The 16,686-nt window shown below is 34.9% G+C and overlaps 1 protein-coding gene across 3 annotated transcripts in view; it reads right to left on the reverse strand.

Moving 5' to 3' along the window:
• Positions 1 to 16,686, reverse strand: part of dock1 (dedicator of cytokinesis 1) — a 506,089-nt gene that overhangs the window by 80,991 nt on the left and 408,412 nt on the right. For all 3 annotated transcript variants that reach the window (XM_030163232.1, XM_030163231.1, XM_030163230.1), the window contains 4 exons: positions 15,902 to 16,058; positions 12,288 to 12,328; positions 11,268 to 11,358; positions 4,349 to 4,468 (listed from right to left, as the gene is read on the reverse strand). In XM_030163232.1, coding sequence (XP_030019092.1) covers positions 4,349 to 4,468; positions 11,268 to 11,358; positions 12,288 to 12,328; positions 15,902 to 16,058 — 409 coding nt within the window. The remainder of the gene's footprint in view (positions 1 to 4,348; positions 4,469 to 11,267; positions 11,359 to 12,287; positions 12,329 to 15,901; positions 16,059 to 16,686) is intronic.

The following is a 16,686-nucleotide window of genomic DNA, read 5'->3' on the forward strand; positions in this document are numbered from 1 at the left end:
CTGACTGTATGAAAAGTGTCCAATTGGTGCAGATTAATCGATATGTTTCTCTTTATATTTTACAAATAAACATTCATTGTAAGTTGAAGTGGTCTGGTGAAGTATGTTCATCATTTGAGCTGGATATGGAACCCAGTGAAGCAAAATCCTGTTGTTCTAATGTGTTGTGAGTTTGTTTGGTCCATTCTCAGGTTATACATCACTGTACATATTGGATTATTTGTATAAAACGGTTACAACAAATGACATGATAATTCCAGCACATAAGACTCCTGCGTCTAGATTAAACTTATTATTTATAATTACTACTCTGTTATATCTTTTAAATCACTTCTGAAAACACATTTTTATAGACTTGCTTTTATGTGATGTTTGTCCCTTTTAATTTTTTAAAAAATTTGAATCTTATCCTGTTTGATTGTTGGTTTATATTCTCATACATGATGTTTTATCTCACTCCTTTATTTTTGCATTGATTTGACAGCATCATGTTACGTTATCCCTGCCCTCTTTATTCTGATTCATTTAATTTATTCGAAGTGTCATGTGTCTGCATTGTTGTACACATCTCTCCTATTGTGTTGCTTCTGTTTTAGTGTTTTTACTTACATCTTGTATCCTGCTGTTGTGCCCTCTACTTGTCTGTCAAAAGCCCTTTGTAAACTTTGTTTTTAAAAGGTGCTATATAAATAAAGCTATTATTATTATTATTATTATTATTATTATTATTATTATTATTATTCGTTGTTATTACTAGTACTTTTCCAGTGTGCAACTACCTGTTTTTTTCATTACTGGGTTTTTTTTTTTTTTATTTCAGTTTTCTTTTATAGTTATTGTATTACTATTGTCTATAATATTTCTTATACTATATATTCAGTGTTGTGTTGCTATTGGAACATCAATTTCCTGAAGGTTCTGCCCAAGGGATCAATTAATTTCAGTCGAATCCTGTCCCATCTCATCCAATCCAATCTAATCTAATCTATAATTTATCTTAAAAAAAAAAAAAAAAAAAAATAATAATAATACAAGGATCTTTTAAGGTAAAATCCTGATCCATGATCTAAATCACAATTTAATGACCTCTAGCAAAATATAGGCAAAATACAACCAAACCCTTTCTCTATTTTTTTTTTTGACTGCATTTTTGCGCAGTTTTAGACTGAAATTATTACAATATTTTGCCAATATCTACATCGTTGAAGAAAGGAAACATACCTGCCAGACTGTGGCAGCCTAACTTTTTCCACCAGAATTTTAAAATGTATCAAAATGAATGAGTTTTTAATGTTAAACCATTAGTTGCTGCCATTGTGACCAGGAGGTCTTGTATCTCAAAGGGACCCTTCTGGATAAATTTAAGGCTAAATGAAATAAATAAAATGCCACACAACCTCGACTGAAACGTAACACTTTAGTGCGGACAGACACTAAAGAATTCAGAATCAGAAGCTTTATAATCCAGTGGAAAAGCAGGGGATTTTAATATAAATGCAAGTTAAACATAGAACACAGTATGTAGCAACACACAGAGGGATTAATAGCATTACTGAATGAATTAAAAACATTTGACCTTCCAGAGACTTGTTAATAACTTAGATGGCAGCCGACATTAATGATTTTTTTTTTCTTTTTTTTTACTGTTTGTCCTTGTTGGAGGGGCTCTATAAATGATGATCTGAAGGGAGGAGTGGAAATGAGGTGTGGAGTGGATGTGGATGTGGAGGGTCCGGCTTTCCATCTGACTGAATGTGAAGGTCTGAAACTGAGGAGTGTGTGGAGCCTGCTATTTGTGTTGTGACCCAGCTTTGTACAGAACTTTGAACAGTCTACTAGGATTTAATAGTAGTAGTAGTAGTAGTAGTAGTAGTAGTAGTTTAGTAGTTTAGCAATCTAGAATTAGGAGTTGACATGACTGAGTGACTTATAAATGACTGCTAAAATATTCCTGCTCACCATTAAAACCAAATTTTCTCAGCAGGAAGAGGCCCTGTTGAGCCTTTTTGTGGATGTTATCACAATGGATGCAAATGTCCAGGTATTTTAAAGTCTCCACTTGACCTTTGACCTCCAGTGGGTTAAGGAAAGAGTGGGAAGCATCTCCACATGTCACTCATCTGTACATTTTTTTAAAAATTAAAAAAAAAATTTTTTTTTTTTTTGATCATTTTGGTTGTGTTGCAGCTTTTGGCATGAAATTTGACAAGAACTTTTTAGATTTTTTTTTTTTTTTTTTTTTAAATCCAGTGTCTTTTACTCTTACATGTGTTTTATACTCCCATGATGCATTTTGCACCCTCTAGTTACCTGGGTGGCAAAAATGTACACGCACAAAAAAACTGCTATGAAATCAGCATACATCGACATCGCAATCAAATCAATTTTCTCTCTAATCTTTGACATACCCAAGGATCTAATCACAACCAATGTCCCATCCCCCTACAATTTATTATAGTAAGTAAGTAAATTTTAGTTTTATAGCACTTTTCACAGATAAAATCACAAAGTGCTTTACAGTTTAAAATAAAATGTTAATAAAAGCTTAGAATACGATAAATAAAATGTCATATATACACCAGGACAAAAACAAGACAATACTACAGAGAAACAGACACTAACATAAGCCCAAAAAAGACAAAACATCAACTCGGGCTAAACGCCTGCCTGAAAAGATACCTTCTGAGCTCCTTCTTTTTTTTTTTTTTTGAACAAAATTTTATTCATATTTATATTTCAAGCTTTACAATATGTACAATTCTTACATATTGTTAATGTAGAAAGCTACATATCTTTTATAACATAAAAAGAACAAAATAAATGAACAAATAAACATAACTTCTCGACAAACTGGTACCTCAAATCAGTGTACTGTTACAAGGTCTTATTTCTATACCTAATATACCTGCCTACAATTATTTTAATAATTACATAAAAATACAAATAATATCCCCCCAGCATCAGACTCTCAAATGCTACAATATCAAATCCAAATGGATTATCAAAGGATTCCACCTCTTCTTGAACAAATCAGTGGTAAGGTTTAGGTTTGCTGTTATTTTTTCCATTGTATAGACCCTCACAATTCTTTCCTTCCACTGATTTATTGTTGGAGGAAGTGGTTTATACCAGGATACAGTTATCATTTTTTTTGCTACCAAGACAAGAATTTTCAAAAGATATTCTTTATCCTTATTTAGGAAATTAACAGGGAGCACTCCAAAGATAAAAATCAGTGGGTCAAATTCAATGTAAGTGTGTAGTATTTTAGAAAGTTCCCCCCTAATTCCCTCCCAGAAAGATTTAAGTTTTGGACAATCCCAAGAAATGTGTGTGTGATCTCCAATTTGTCCACAATGTCTCCAGCATAAATTTGTTTTAGTTTTGTCAAACTTAGAAATAATAAATGGGGTTTTAAAATATCTAATGTTCACTTTCCAAATAAACTCTTTCCATGTTGGGCTGCTTGTCAGTTTGCGTCCATTTTCACACAATTGTTCCCATTCTTGGTCCCCAATCACTGAGCTCTTTCTTAATGGAGTCAATGGACTCACCGCTGCATAGAGTTAAAGGTAGTGCATTCCACTTGTGTGGAGCACTGACTTATATGAAAAATACTACCTTTTTTGTGTTTTTTTGTTGTTGTAATAAATCATGGAGAATTGAAATAATTAATCAGCTATTTAAATGGTTAAAATCCTATAAATTGTTGAATGTTTGGTAGTTTTGAGCATTGTGAGAGTTTTTTTTTTTTTTTCTTTTTTGAAAGCTAACCAGAGGGTAGTCAATTTGAGGAGGACATAAGGGTTAAGACTAGGGTTAGTTTCTACCTGTTCTGTTTTCAACACTTTTTTCATCCCCTTAAGAAAACTCATTTCTGGTCCAAACACACCAACAAAGACTGAGCTTTAGAAGACGCCAAGTGCAGCCTGTGGTGTGTAAGAAGTCAGGTTTAGCAAGAAAAAAGAAATAAGAAAAAAAAGCACAATATCTAGACACCAAGAAAGTACATTTTTGTATTACATTTGTCCGTAGAAATAATGCATATCATGGGGCGGCGTTATGAAAAGACGCCATTATTCGTGCATATTTCATAAAGAGCAAAGAGGACAATACAAAAGAGTCACATTAATACCTGCGTGGCCTAATATGCACAGACAATCAGGTAAAAGAAGAGAGTCATTTAGAATCCCCCATTCTGTGAGAAATGAATCTAAAACTTTTGTTCGGAGAGGTATTCAACAGCGATAACCGCCTCCAAAAATAGCACCAACGGCAGAGCCCAGGGTTTATCATGATTATGCCCAATCATCCCACTGTGTGCGCTTACATCGGAGTGTGTTTTTACCTTGCCCTTGTCGAAGTAATTGATAATCTGCTGGTAGAGCTGGTCCTTCAGCTGGCCCTGAGTGGTGGCCTGGTAGCCGTCCCTCTGGGTCAGGTGGGCTGCACACGGCTCGTCCGACCACTACCGAGGACAAAAAGCAGCAGGGTCATCGCTGTGCAATTCAATACGGAGCATAAGGCGAACAGGTGACAAGAAATCAATCACTGAGTTATAGCCAATGCAAATGGTTGAGAGTGATGTGTAATTCTTCTTAAACCCGCCCTGAACTCTGGCAGGGTGAGACATGGGCAATGAAACCCCAGTCGATACCTATTGAATGGTTCAGAGTGTGTATCAATAGCCTTCTGTAGACAGTATTTGCTGTAACAGGACTTGGCGTGAGACTCCCCACAGCTTTCTTTAGTGCCACAGCTCACTGGAGGCCGGTCCAGCGGAGTGGAGTGGAGCCGTGGGAGCAGAGAAGCATCACTTATACTTGTTGTTCATAAACAAAACGAGCCGACGACTGATGACACGCCATCACTGGTGCTGATGAAGTGTGTGTTTTTAATCGTGTTGGGATTTCTGATTGTTTGCTCCCTGTTTTTACTGGTGTTTGTTTTTATATGGTGGTTTGATATGTCTATTAAAGGTCCTTTTTTTGGTTATAAGATAAGATAAGATAAGATACAAGGTGTTATGGAAAAAAAATATTACTCTACTAATTCGTCTATAATAAAGAAGGATAAGTTCAAACGTTCAGTGTCAAAGAAATCCCTTTATTTGGAGCTCCCTATGGAGCTCCAAAGAGATATCACTCAGACAATAGACTGAGATGGTCTGAACCCAAAAATACAAATCACCCTGTAGTCTTCTGTCTCCCATGAGAAAATTATGACGTGTGGAAAGTGTTTTGGTTAGTGTCAGGAACTGAGAGATAAGACCCCTGTGAGAAATGTTGGTTTGGCCTTCCACTCTGGACACAACACAAAAGAGGTCCAAACTGCTCTATAATACACAGTGACATGAATATATCTGAAATACCTGTATATGAAATATATGAAATATATATGGATATAAGTAATTTTGCCATTACAAAGGTATAAGGTAAGATAAGATATAAGGTATAAGATAAGGTAAGATAAGATAAGATAAAATAAAATAAGGGGTAAGGTAAGGTAAGATAAGGTAAGGTAAGATAAGCTATAAGAGAAGATAAAATATAAGGTAAGGTCTGATAAGACAAGATAAAACTTTATTTATCCCACCATGGGGAAATTTCAATTAAGGATACACTGGCATATTGTCCCCACATCAGTTGTTAAAACCTGTTGTCATAAAATATAATTTTTTACATTCTATTCATTTAACACTTACAACTAGAACTACACTACCAGGCAAAAGTTTGGACTCACTTTCTTATTTAAATGACATGAGATGGACCACAGATGGCCAACAAGTGCTCAGCATCATTTGGAACTCCTTCCAGACTTTTGGAAAACATTTCAGGTGATTACCTCATGAAGCTCATCGAGAGAATGCCAAGAGTGCACAAACCAGTAATAAAAGCAAAATGTGGCTATTTTGAAGAATCTAAAATATAAAACATGCTTTGAGTTTTGTCACACCTTTTTAAACTACATAATTCCATATGTGTTTATTCATAGTTTTGATGCCTTCAGTGAGACTCTACAATGGAAATAGTCATAAAAATAAAGAAAAAACAGGTGAGTCCAAACTTTTGCCTGGTAGTGTGTATATAACTTTTAAATTAACTTTTCCTCTACATTTAACCTTTCATTTGTTAGCATTTATTGATATTATCCTTAATATTTGGCATTTTTTCTGTGAAAATCATGTATTTTCCTATATTTCATACACTGATCATGTAGATGTTCATAAAAGCTCGAAGTAAATTCAAAGGTTATTATATTAAAACAGAGAAAATTTAAGAAAAAGTCAATTTTCAGCAAAATATATCAATAACTGAATTTACAACAAGCATCTACAACCACTGTCATTTATCAAACTCCATGACATTTTACTGGCGAATGACAAATTGCATTTTACTACAATTATTTACTTATATTGATAGGATTAGTTTAATTTGTTTACTTGTCTGAAACTTTGAAGTAAAAAAAAAAAAAAAAAAAGAACTAAAAAAACAATAAAAGCAAGAAGTCAAATACATCTGCACCCATCAATGGTTATTAATCACAGAAAAAAAACGAAATACAGTAAATTTAACATAAATGGACATATGAATCAATATATTCATATATAATATGGTTCAGAGGTTATTAAATATTTTAGATCAATAGATGCTTTTGGTCACAGGTGTTTATATGTTTTTCCCCTTCATACTTTTCTGATATTACCCAAATTACTTATCAGTATAGCAGACAAAAACAGAATAAGTAAGCATTAGCCCACAATTTTTCTCTAGTTTTGACAGAATATACATGATTGCTATCTTTTATCTGTTCAACTTCTACATCTCACGTGGCTTCTGCTGAAAAACCACAGAAAAAAAATAGCTTTTAGCCGTGTCTAGTGCTGTAAATTCTTGATTGTACCAGAAAAAAGAAAAGGATTCAGTGCAGTATATTGTCATACTTCATCAAAAATTCCAATGACACGACAGGATTGCTGTTTCTAGGATGGAGGGAGCTCCAACTCTGACACAGATGATGTGACGACCCCGATTTAGAGGCTAACATCTTACTTTTTGAGGCCCTCGGAGGCTGCACTGAGCCAGGATGCTTTGCAGAACAGAGTCAGGAGTGGCTTTCCTTCACCACAGATGAGTCTATCCGATGTAGCGTTCACTCTGACAATAGAGACTTTAGCTCATCCACTCAAGGGAGGCTCCACAGTCGACTGCATTCATTAATTAATAACTTAAAAGCAAAAACGCAGGAAAAAACACTACACCAGAACATTCTGGCAGAACCTGCTGAGTGGTGCTTTAGATTGGTCCTCAAATATGGATTTAGTGGAACTGTGTCCTGAGTTCAACACAACAGAATATGCTCTGATTAGCCTTTAACCCTTTGCTGTGTATGATCGCTTCCACTATGACACGAGTGGAAATATTGGGCTACTTTTTCTGCAAATGTGGCAATTTATTTCAAGCTCCGAACTCTGTCATTATTCTAAAAATGAATAAAAATTAAGAAAGTAATTAGGTCTAACATAAAACGGCAAATAAACCTTTATCTTATCTTATCTTAAATTGCTAAATAATGCAATATTTTTTTCCACAGATTTTTGCAAAAACAGAAATATCATGGCCACATCCCTGTAAATGTAAAAAAAAAAAAAAAAAAAAAAAAAAAAAAAAAAAAATGCATAAAATCCTTTTGAACTAGAAGTAAAATGACATCACTTCCTGTTGTTGTGTTTAGTGATGTGCTGGAAAATCACTGGACCTCTGACTTTTTCCCTAACAAACAAACATGCCATGTTTTCCTGTATATTTTTCATTCATATATTCATTTTTGTTCATTATTTTGCATATTTTCTTAATTTTTGCTCATTTTGACAATTATTTCCTTCAATTTTTTCATTATTTGATTCACTTTTGTTCATTTTCCTGAACATTATCTTCATTTTGTTCATTTTCTGCATTATTTTAAATTTTTTACTCAATTCAATCATTCATTATAGTACATTGTCCCCTGTAATATAAACAGAATGTGAAAAAATAAAATAAAACTGGCACATGGAACAGTGTAATCTCATTCATTACAAATTCTGCCTAATTTCTAAAACACCAACAAGATTATGGAGGAACCTTTGTGCTGACTTCATCATGCCTTTCTAAACCCCGCAGGGAGAATAATAAGGTTTCTGACAGACTACAGCAGCTTGGCTAACAGCGAGATGGACAATCTGATTGGCCTCTCTGTTGAGGAAGCATAATCCCATCCAGGCTGCCAGGGCTGATTCATTACTGCCCAAGGTTTAATTGGCATTCTGTAATGTTGTGAATAACCTGAGGTGGCCAGATCTTTGAGGAAATCGGACCGAGTCTGTCTGAGGGCCGCATTTGAATAGCAAAGACAGGAAATTTGCATACGCTGCGCTGGAGATGGGTGAAAAAGTAATTGCTCTGCACATTGTTGCCAGGGCATGAAGAGGGATGCTGGGAGGCTTTTTGCTCAGGTTATTGATTTTTTTTTTCCAGCTGGACTGCAGCATTTACATGGTAAAAAGGATCTCCATTCATTCATGAATGGCCAGTGACCTGCCATCGACAGAGCTTAAGTGCTGATACATCTCCGACAATACACAAAGTGCTGCGAATTTATCAACTTTTGTTATTGTGCGTAGCTATTCCATCGAGGTCTCACTTACATTTCTCTGTAAAATAATTAATGCAGTTGTGTGCAGATTAATGCATCCATTATTCACAGTGAGGCTCGTTTACAGGCTCCAGTATATGGCCAGAGAAAAGACGCTGCCTTCAAAGACGACTGAGGAGAATGGAGGGTTTATCAAGGATTCGGTGAAACACAATTAACCAAATTTCAGAAGGTAACAGTAAATCCTGTGTTCTCGCTCTGAGAAAAAGCGACGATCAGACCACCACGGCTGCTCGGAGACAGAAAAACAAAGTTATAATAATAACTGAAACAAGCAGCAAATGCTACTGTGAGAAAAATGCGATTCAGTCCCAGCCAGATCTCCCCTGTTGGGACCTGTACAAAGGATGAAGCAGCCAGCTATTTATGCAAATGCACAGGAGATGTTGGGTGCATGCATTTTGGATAAAAGGCAGAGAGGAACAACTCCAAATTTAGGGCGGAATATAAGCTAGACGTGGCCTCTGCCAGCCACAAAAGGTGCAGTCTGCAACCATGTCTGTTCAGATTAATACTAAGCATGCGTCATGAAGACTATGAAGGAATTTAATTAAAGCGATTAAAGCTCTGAGGTTCAGGTATTAAATACTCATGAAAAATAACAGAGCCAAGGTGCACAAAAGTATTCATTCCAATTAATTTCCATGGACAAATCAAAGAACCTTGGCCACAAAATAACGCAAATACAGAAATATCTTAAAGTTGTAATACCGTCGATGGTCACTACATGCTGCTTTAAAAAGCCCCTCTACCCCTATCGTCTTTAAAACTAGTGTAATTTTTTTCCCCAAGGACTTATTCTGGTCCTGTTGGGGTCCACCTGTGAAGTTTTTCCTCCGATAATCAGATCTCAGGTCAAATAGAAGATCTGAACTTTGCTTTCAGGGTTGTAGTTAAAAGCGTCCACTAACAAGATGTAAAATGATGTAGTTTAGCATTTTACTGAGTCAGTAAGCTAGCATTTAACCCTTTATGACCTGCCAGAGAACAAATCAGCCACGGCATACCTTTATATTTTTGCTGTAGTGCCATTTTTTGGAGCATTTCAATTCGCTATGCATCTATAAAGCAATTACTACAAAATTATTAAGACTAAATAAACTGCTAAAAAGTGCAATAAATCATAAAGAAGGATTTATTTTTAATTGCACATGATCTCTACTGGGACAGCACATTAAGGTGGGATTGAATGCAGTATAGATGTCTTAGCTGATACACAGTAGAATACACATTTGGGCATATTTACATAGTATATTTATGTAAACTAATATAGGTTGTGAGTTGTATAAGAACCCAATGGAGTTGGGCATAATTTGATGGCCAAAAAACAAAACCTCCTATCTGCCAATTTTTAGATCTGGAGTTTTCACATTAAATGGTGAGAACAAGGATGATATTGTTAACACATAACATAGAAAGAGAGTCTGAGAACAGTAGAATATGCTCGGATATCTTTAACAAAGACCATACTATAATAAAAATAAACGTTTTTTTTTTTTTGTTTCCTGAAAAAAGTGATTTTTTCAGATAGGAGGTTTTGTATTCTGGCCATTGATATGTAGTATAAATTATAAAGAATATTGAAAATAATTAGAAATTATAGCAGATTGTATATTGTATTTCTATAAGTTTGATACTTATCAAATATATAGTGGATTATTATGTGTAATCATATATATGATAATTAAGTTGATTTATATAAATATATGTATGTAGACTATATGTTGTACTAATCTAAACAATATTTTGCATATACTATAATATAATATAATATAATATAATATGTGCGTTTTACTGTAATGAGTTAATTAAGATGTACAAACGAATAAACTTGTTTCAGCCTCCTTCAGTTTGAACACAGTATAGAAATTCTAAAAATGTATTTATATTTATCGCTATTTATGTTAAAAATAAATATTTCATTTATTTATTCATTCATATTTTCGTGAATACAGATATGTCATAAGTCTACCCCTAAAATTGTAAATATCAAAAGATGCACAAAATCCTGTCAAACCACAAGTAAAATGACACCACATGTGATTTGAAGAATTTAAGGAAAATGCTTGAATATTAATGATTCTAATTTGAGATTTCATTGCAGTAAACTTCTCTCATGTTAAACTAGAGGTGTCATGCGAGGTAAAGCATCCTCCTTTCCCAGCTGATGAGGACGACTGAGAAGTTGACCGTTGTTCTGAAGTACAGCCAGGGTGAAGCATCTCTGGCCTGTGCTTAAAAGTATGTCTCAGCTTCTTTCAGGAAAGATCAAATACTGGCTGAGATCTGGATCAGCTGAGCAAGGCAAAAAAAAAAAAACCAACAACAAAAAAAGAAAGATTCTGCTCAGCAACTTGGCTCTCTTGGGAGTCGACTCCTGCCACGGTGGGATTAGAGGAAGGAAGTCCTGCACCTCCTCATCCTGCACATATTCAAATCTGCAGATTCACACTTGTTTGGTGCCAAAGGTTAAGAGATACCTGTCAAACACTGGCTTTCAGGAGATTTGTTACTTCACTGTAGACTGTTTAAAAGTTCATGAGCGCCTCGTAACCTGTGTTGAGTTGGCGTACCTTGAGCAGTTTGGCGTGCAGCAGCAGAGTGTAGGCCGCCTCAGTGTAGTTGTCGCACTCTTTGTGGAGGTCGCACAGCTTGTACAGGTACCTGGCAGGAAACAGCAATGATTTATGGGTCATATCTGGGTGGGCCGCTCACACTTTAACAACACAGAAAGTTAACTCCACTAGACTGATGCTTCCTGACACATAGAAACCTCCGATTGGAAACGCACTTTAACTAAATGGAATATTCTGCTCTGACTCAGATGCCACCGGGGGCGAAATCTGCATCATGTTTTTACTGAGATGTTTAACCCATAAAGACCCAGTGCTGCTTTTGTGGCAGTTGCAAAATATTTTCTCTCTATATTTAACCTTCCTTAACCCATAAAGCCCCAGTGTGACATTTGTGGCACTTCCAAAATGATTTTTTCTCCCTATTTAACCTTTCTAAACTGATTTATCACCATTTATTGCAATATTATTCTCTATATTTTGCGAGTTTTCAGTGAAAATGAAGCATTTTCTTGTATTTAATTTACTGATCATGTACATGTTCATAAAAAATCAGATTAAAGTTCAAAGATATTATATCTGAAATAGAGAAAACTGAAGAAAAAGTGACTTTTTCAGTAAAATCTACCATTAACTAAACACAAAAACAAGTGTTTCCATCCACAGTCATTTGTCAAACTCCATGGTTTTTACTGGTGATTCAGTGTTGTAGAAGATGACTGTGTTTCCATGGTAACTATGGAGCCTCTGAACATCCAAATGGGTTATATCTGATGACCATGAAAAGATAAAAAACTGCATTTTACACCAGTTATTTACATGTATTGATGGGATTAATGGATCAGAAGTTATTAAACCTTTTAGATCAGTAGACGCTGTTTGAGTCTTTATGGGTTAAACACAACTGAATGTAGTATCACAGGCTCCAGAGGTTTGTACTGTACCCGAAAATATTAACGTAGGATAGGACTGAACATCTGGCAAAAAAGAGAAATGATAGAAGGATATGAGGGGTCTTACCTGATGTACATCTCTTCTCGGTCTATCTCTTTGTAAAAGTTCTGGTGGAAATAAAAGGAGAAGTTTTCAGTGAAGGTGACATTAGAAATAATAGAGTTGTGTTACTGTGATGATTAAAAATGGTAACTTGAAACATTCAAAAGGTCTCAAAAGACTTTTAAATAGTTTTTCTTCAATTAATATGTAAATGTATAATATGATGATGTTTTGAGGTGAAGTTTTCCTCTCGTTCTCTGAATTTCAGGAGGTTTAGTCCGTGTGAGATTCTTTTTGTTGTTGAATCTGACAAGAAACTCAGCATTTTTGTGTAATTTTGATAAAGTCTGAATGAAGTAAATAAACACATTGACTTTTTCCTGTACATACAGCTCCACTGTTTTTATTAATTACAGAGATTGTGGTTGTTTGTTTTGCCCCGTCTGACTTTAATAATGAATCAATAACATTTTCACAGTAGCACAACTCTAATACAACTGTGTAAATCAGACTCGGTGCACGTCAGAGTTCAGGATCTAGACCAACAACAGATGGACTCAGTATAAATCACTATTTCTTCAAAAGAAACAAAATAATATGAAACTTAGACTAAAACCAAGTATGGATAGACACTAAAGTATTGCTATAAATGAACTGAAATAAACTCAGTGGTGACATTAATGCTACAAATCCACAGGCTAGCGCAATAGCATTTGTAAAATACCCAAATTATTCTAATAAATGGGTCATTTAAAGTGAATGATAGCTGTGTAGAGAGGTTTTGAAAGCCCTGGTACTTATTTTATTTAATGAATGATCCTGCTGATAAGGAGCTCACATGACAAATTAAGATTAACCACTAGCCCAGTGTATTTATTTTCTATTTTTCCCCCCCCTTAATTTATTTATGTAGGGAGCCTGAGAAATAAATGACATGAAAGTATGAAATACTTTGGCCAAAAAAAAAATAAAATTAAAATTAAAATACTTTTTCAAAAAATAAAATTCCACTTTGCCACTGCATAAGATTGACATTCTGCGTGAAAATCCACCATAAACTAGAGGCTGACCGATATGGACTTTTCTAAGGCTGATGCCGATTAAAAAAAAATTTGGTCAGCTGATGGCTGATATCTACATCCAATAATTGAGGCTTCTATTTAAGGCCTTTTTTTTTTTTAAAAGCACAGTGACCGTAAAATACAATTGAAACACTCTGCTAATTAAGATTTTTATGCAGCAATATAAATGAAATTATTAATACACACAGACATAGTACTCTTTTAACATTTATTGAACTTCAAGTGCTGCCCACATAGGTGCCTGATCAAATATCTTGTAACATTTCTACTACTGATCAAATATCAGCTTTCAAAAAAATAAAAAATAAAAAAATTAAGGCCGATGGGCGATATTGAAAAACATTAATATATTGGCCCAATATATTGACCGGCCGATATATTGGTCTACCTCTAACATAAACAACAACAAAAAAGTAATGGCATGCAAATTAATTGCAAAAAAAACATTCAAGGACCCATAATTGATCTTCATGGTAGTATTAATGTTCTTAATATTCAAAAAACAAAACAAAAAAAAAACTAATAGAAACAGCATGAACTAAATTCTGGACTTAAAAAAAACCTGTCGAATCCTTAGAAGACTTCACTTGTCATAGTTCTGATGCAAGAACAAACTGATATTATTTCATCAGAATCATAAATTAATTTTCTAAACTACAGATATTGTAAAATGTGGATTCCTCTGGCTTTCAGCGGGCTCACGTCAGACTAAACGAAGGGAAATTGGCTGAGTTTAGAATGACAATGTCAGGCTGGCAGACTGCTCTAAAGCCTTAAACTTCAATCTCACACTTTAGACGAGCTGAAAAAGCAGTGAGAGAACATGAGTCCGACTCGGCGCTGAATATAGGCCACGGGGCTGCATTCTTCTCCAATGGCAGCAGTCACAAGAGGGGAATGTGACATTTCACTGCTCCCAGATGAAATGTCATTTCACATAAGAGAAGCTTCCCAGGTGAGCTCTTCTGCGATAATATCTTAATACATTGTGACGGGCGGCGGCGGCGGCCATTGTTTTCCGGTCTGTGTGCATGTCACATGTCATTATGGTCCCTCCACTTCCCACAATGAGCTGTAAACAGTGTCCGGGTGAGATATTATCCTATGATGGATAAAGCTGGAGTCACTTATATATTCACCTGTTGGTTACATCTGGGACTTGAGGTGATTTTGTGTTGATTCTGTTGGATCTGAGTGGATTTGAGGTAAAAAGGGGGATGTGGGGTGTCCACACTAGTAAAATATGACATGAATCGCCTTACAAAGTCATGTTTCAACGTCAAGATCAGTTTTTTTTCCTGATTTTTTTCAACTTTTATGTCATTTCCATCTAGTCTTTTATGTTGATTTTGTCTTGTGTCTTTTATGTCATATTTCTCTTTTGTCATTTTTGTCCTGAAGCCAATTTAATGTCATATTTCTATTGTGTCCTCATTTTTGAGCCTTTCTTATACACACCAATTTTCTTACACCAATTTTGTTTTGTTGTGTCAGTTTCGTCAAGTTCTGTCTTTTATACCACGTCCACCTTATTAAACCAGTTTTGTTGTGAGGTGAATCTACATTGCTTATTTTATTGCAACATTTTGTGTTGTAGCGTCTTTTTTACGTTACGTCAATTGTGTTCAAGCATCTTTTATGTCTCGCTGATCTTGTCATTTTTGTTTTGTTGTTTCGCTTTTGTCTTGTGTCTTTTATATCATGACATGATTTTTGGCTCCTGTTTTTTGTGTCATCTCCATCACATTATATTTGTGTTGCATCTTTATTTTATGTGTACCATACGATGCTGTTTTTGTCTTGTTGCATCTTTATCATGTTAAATTTTTGAACATAATTTTTGTCTTATGTCATCTCCATCTTGTAGCATAATTTTTTGGCTTGTTGCATCTTTTATGTCATATCCAACTTACTACATTTCTTTTTTTTCTTGTGCATTCTATGTCAAATCTAACTTGTTACATAAGGTTTTTTTAATCTTTTCTTGTGTATTTTGTCATATCCAACTTCTTATGCTGTTTTTTTTTGTGTGTGTGTATTTTATGTCATATCCAACTTGTTATATTGTTTTTTCTTGTGTATTTTATGTCATATCCAACTTGTTACATAGTTGTTGTTTTTTTCTTGTGTATTTTGTCGTATCCAACTTATGTTTTTTTTTTTCTTGTGTATTTTATGTCATATCGTACTTGTTACATAGGGGTTTTTAAAAAATTTTTCTTATGTATTTTGTCGCATCCAATTTACGTTTTATTTTCTTGTGTATTTTATGTCATATCCGATTTGTTCTGTTGTTTTTTCTTGTTGTATATTTTATATCATATCCAACTTGTTGTTTTGGCCTCACATTCCACATGGCTTTGGTGATGTTATCATTCATTAACTCTTCCACAGAACACTTAGCATCTGTTCTACTAAGGGAAATTAATTTACATATCGTGTTGTCGCTACATATTTTCCTTTTCCTGACCAAATAAAACAGCTCCAAGCCCTGTTTTAGGTTCCAACCCGAAGTTTGGAAAATGCATTCTGCTCATGAGTAAACTTTCATCTTACCAGCACGTTGACGGTGCAGCTCATGCGGTTTTCCTTGTTCTCATCGTGCATGATGGTCCTGTAGTCCAGCAGCCTCTCCAGCAGACGTACCACCAGGGTGACAAAGTTCTCGCCCGTCTTGGACAGGTACTTGTGCTTCCTGCAGTGCTCTAGTAGGCTGCACAGTGACACAAAGTAGGACGTGACCTTTACAATTAACAGGCTCTCTGCATTAATTTGTCATAAAAAGTAATGAATAATGTCTGATCTTGATCTAAGGTGAAAAAAGTAAGACACGTCTATGATTAAATAACTGGCCTTTGGCAGCAGTAGCTTCAGATTTACATTTATGGCAGAGCCGCCCTGAAATTGACCTGTGAATTACTTAGAAAAACTTGAGATTTTGTTCTCCTCATAATAATCGTAAAATATCTAGACCCTAAAGTACCGAAGGGGCCCTAAATCTTGATCCTCTCACCGTTACAATGACTACATTACATGCAGTGAAATATTCTAATACTCTACAGTTGTGGAAAAAATGATTAGACCACCAAAAGTCATCAAAAACATTGGTTATGCAATCAAGTACTAACTCCTGTGTGTCATGTGACTAAAACAGACAGAAAAGAAAACATGGAATGCCTAAAAGCACTGTTTTTGGCAGTATAATGCCATAGCTATTGATGTAAGAACTGAAGTGATTTTGGTTATTATCAAGAAAACATGGAAAATGGATAGATATCAGCTCTGAAATTAAACTACTATGAGCTATTTTTGTTGCTATCATTATATTTGTCTGAACAAAT

This window comes from Sphaeramia orbicularis, chromosome 19 (genome assembly GCF_902148855.1).
Source record: "Sphaeramia orbicularis chromosome 19, fSphaOr1.1, whole genome shotgun sequence".
Taxonomy (NCBI): Eukaryota; Metazoa; Chordata; class Actinopteri; order Kurtiformes; family Apogonidae; genus Sphaeramia; species Sphaeramia orbicularis.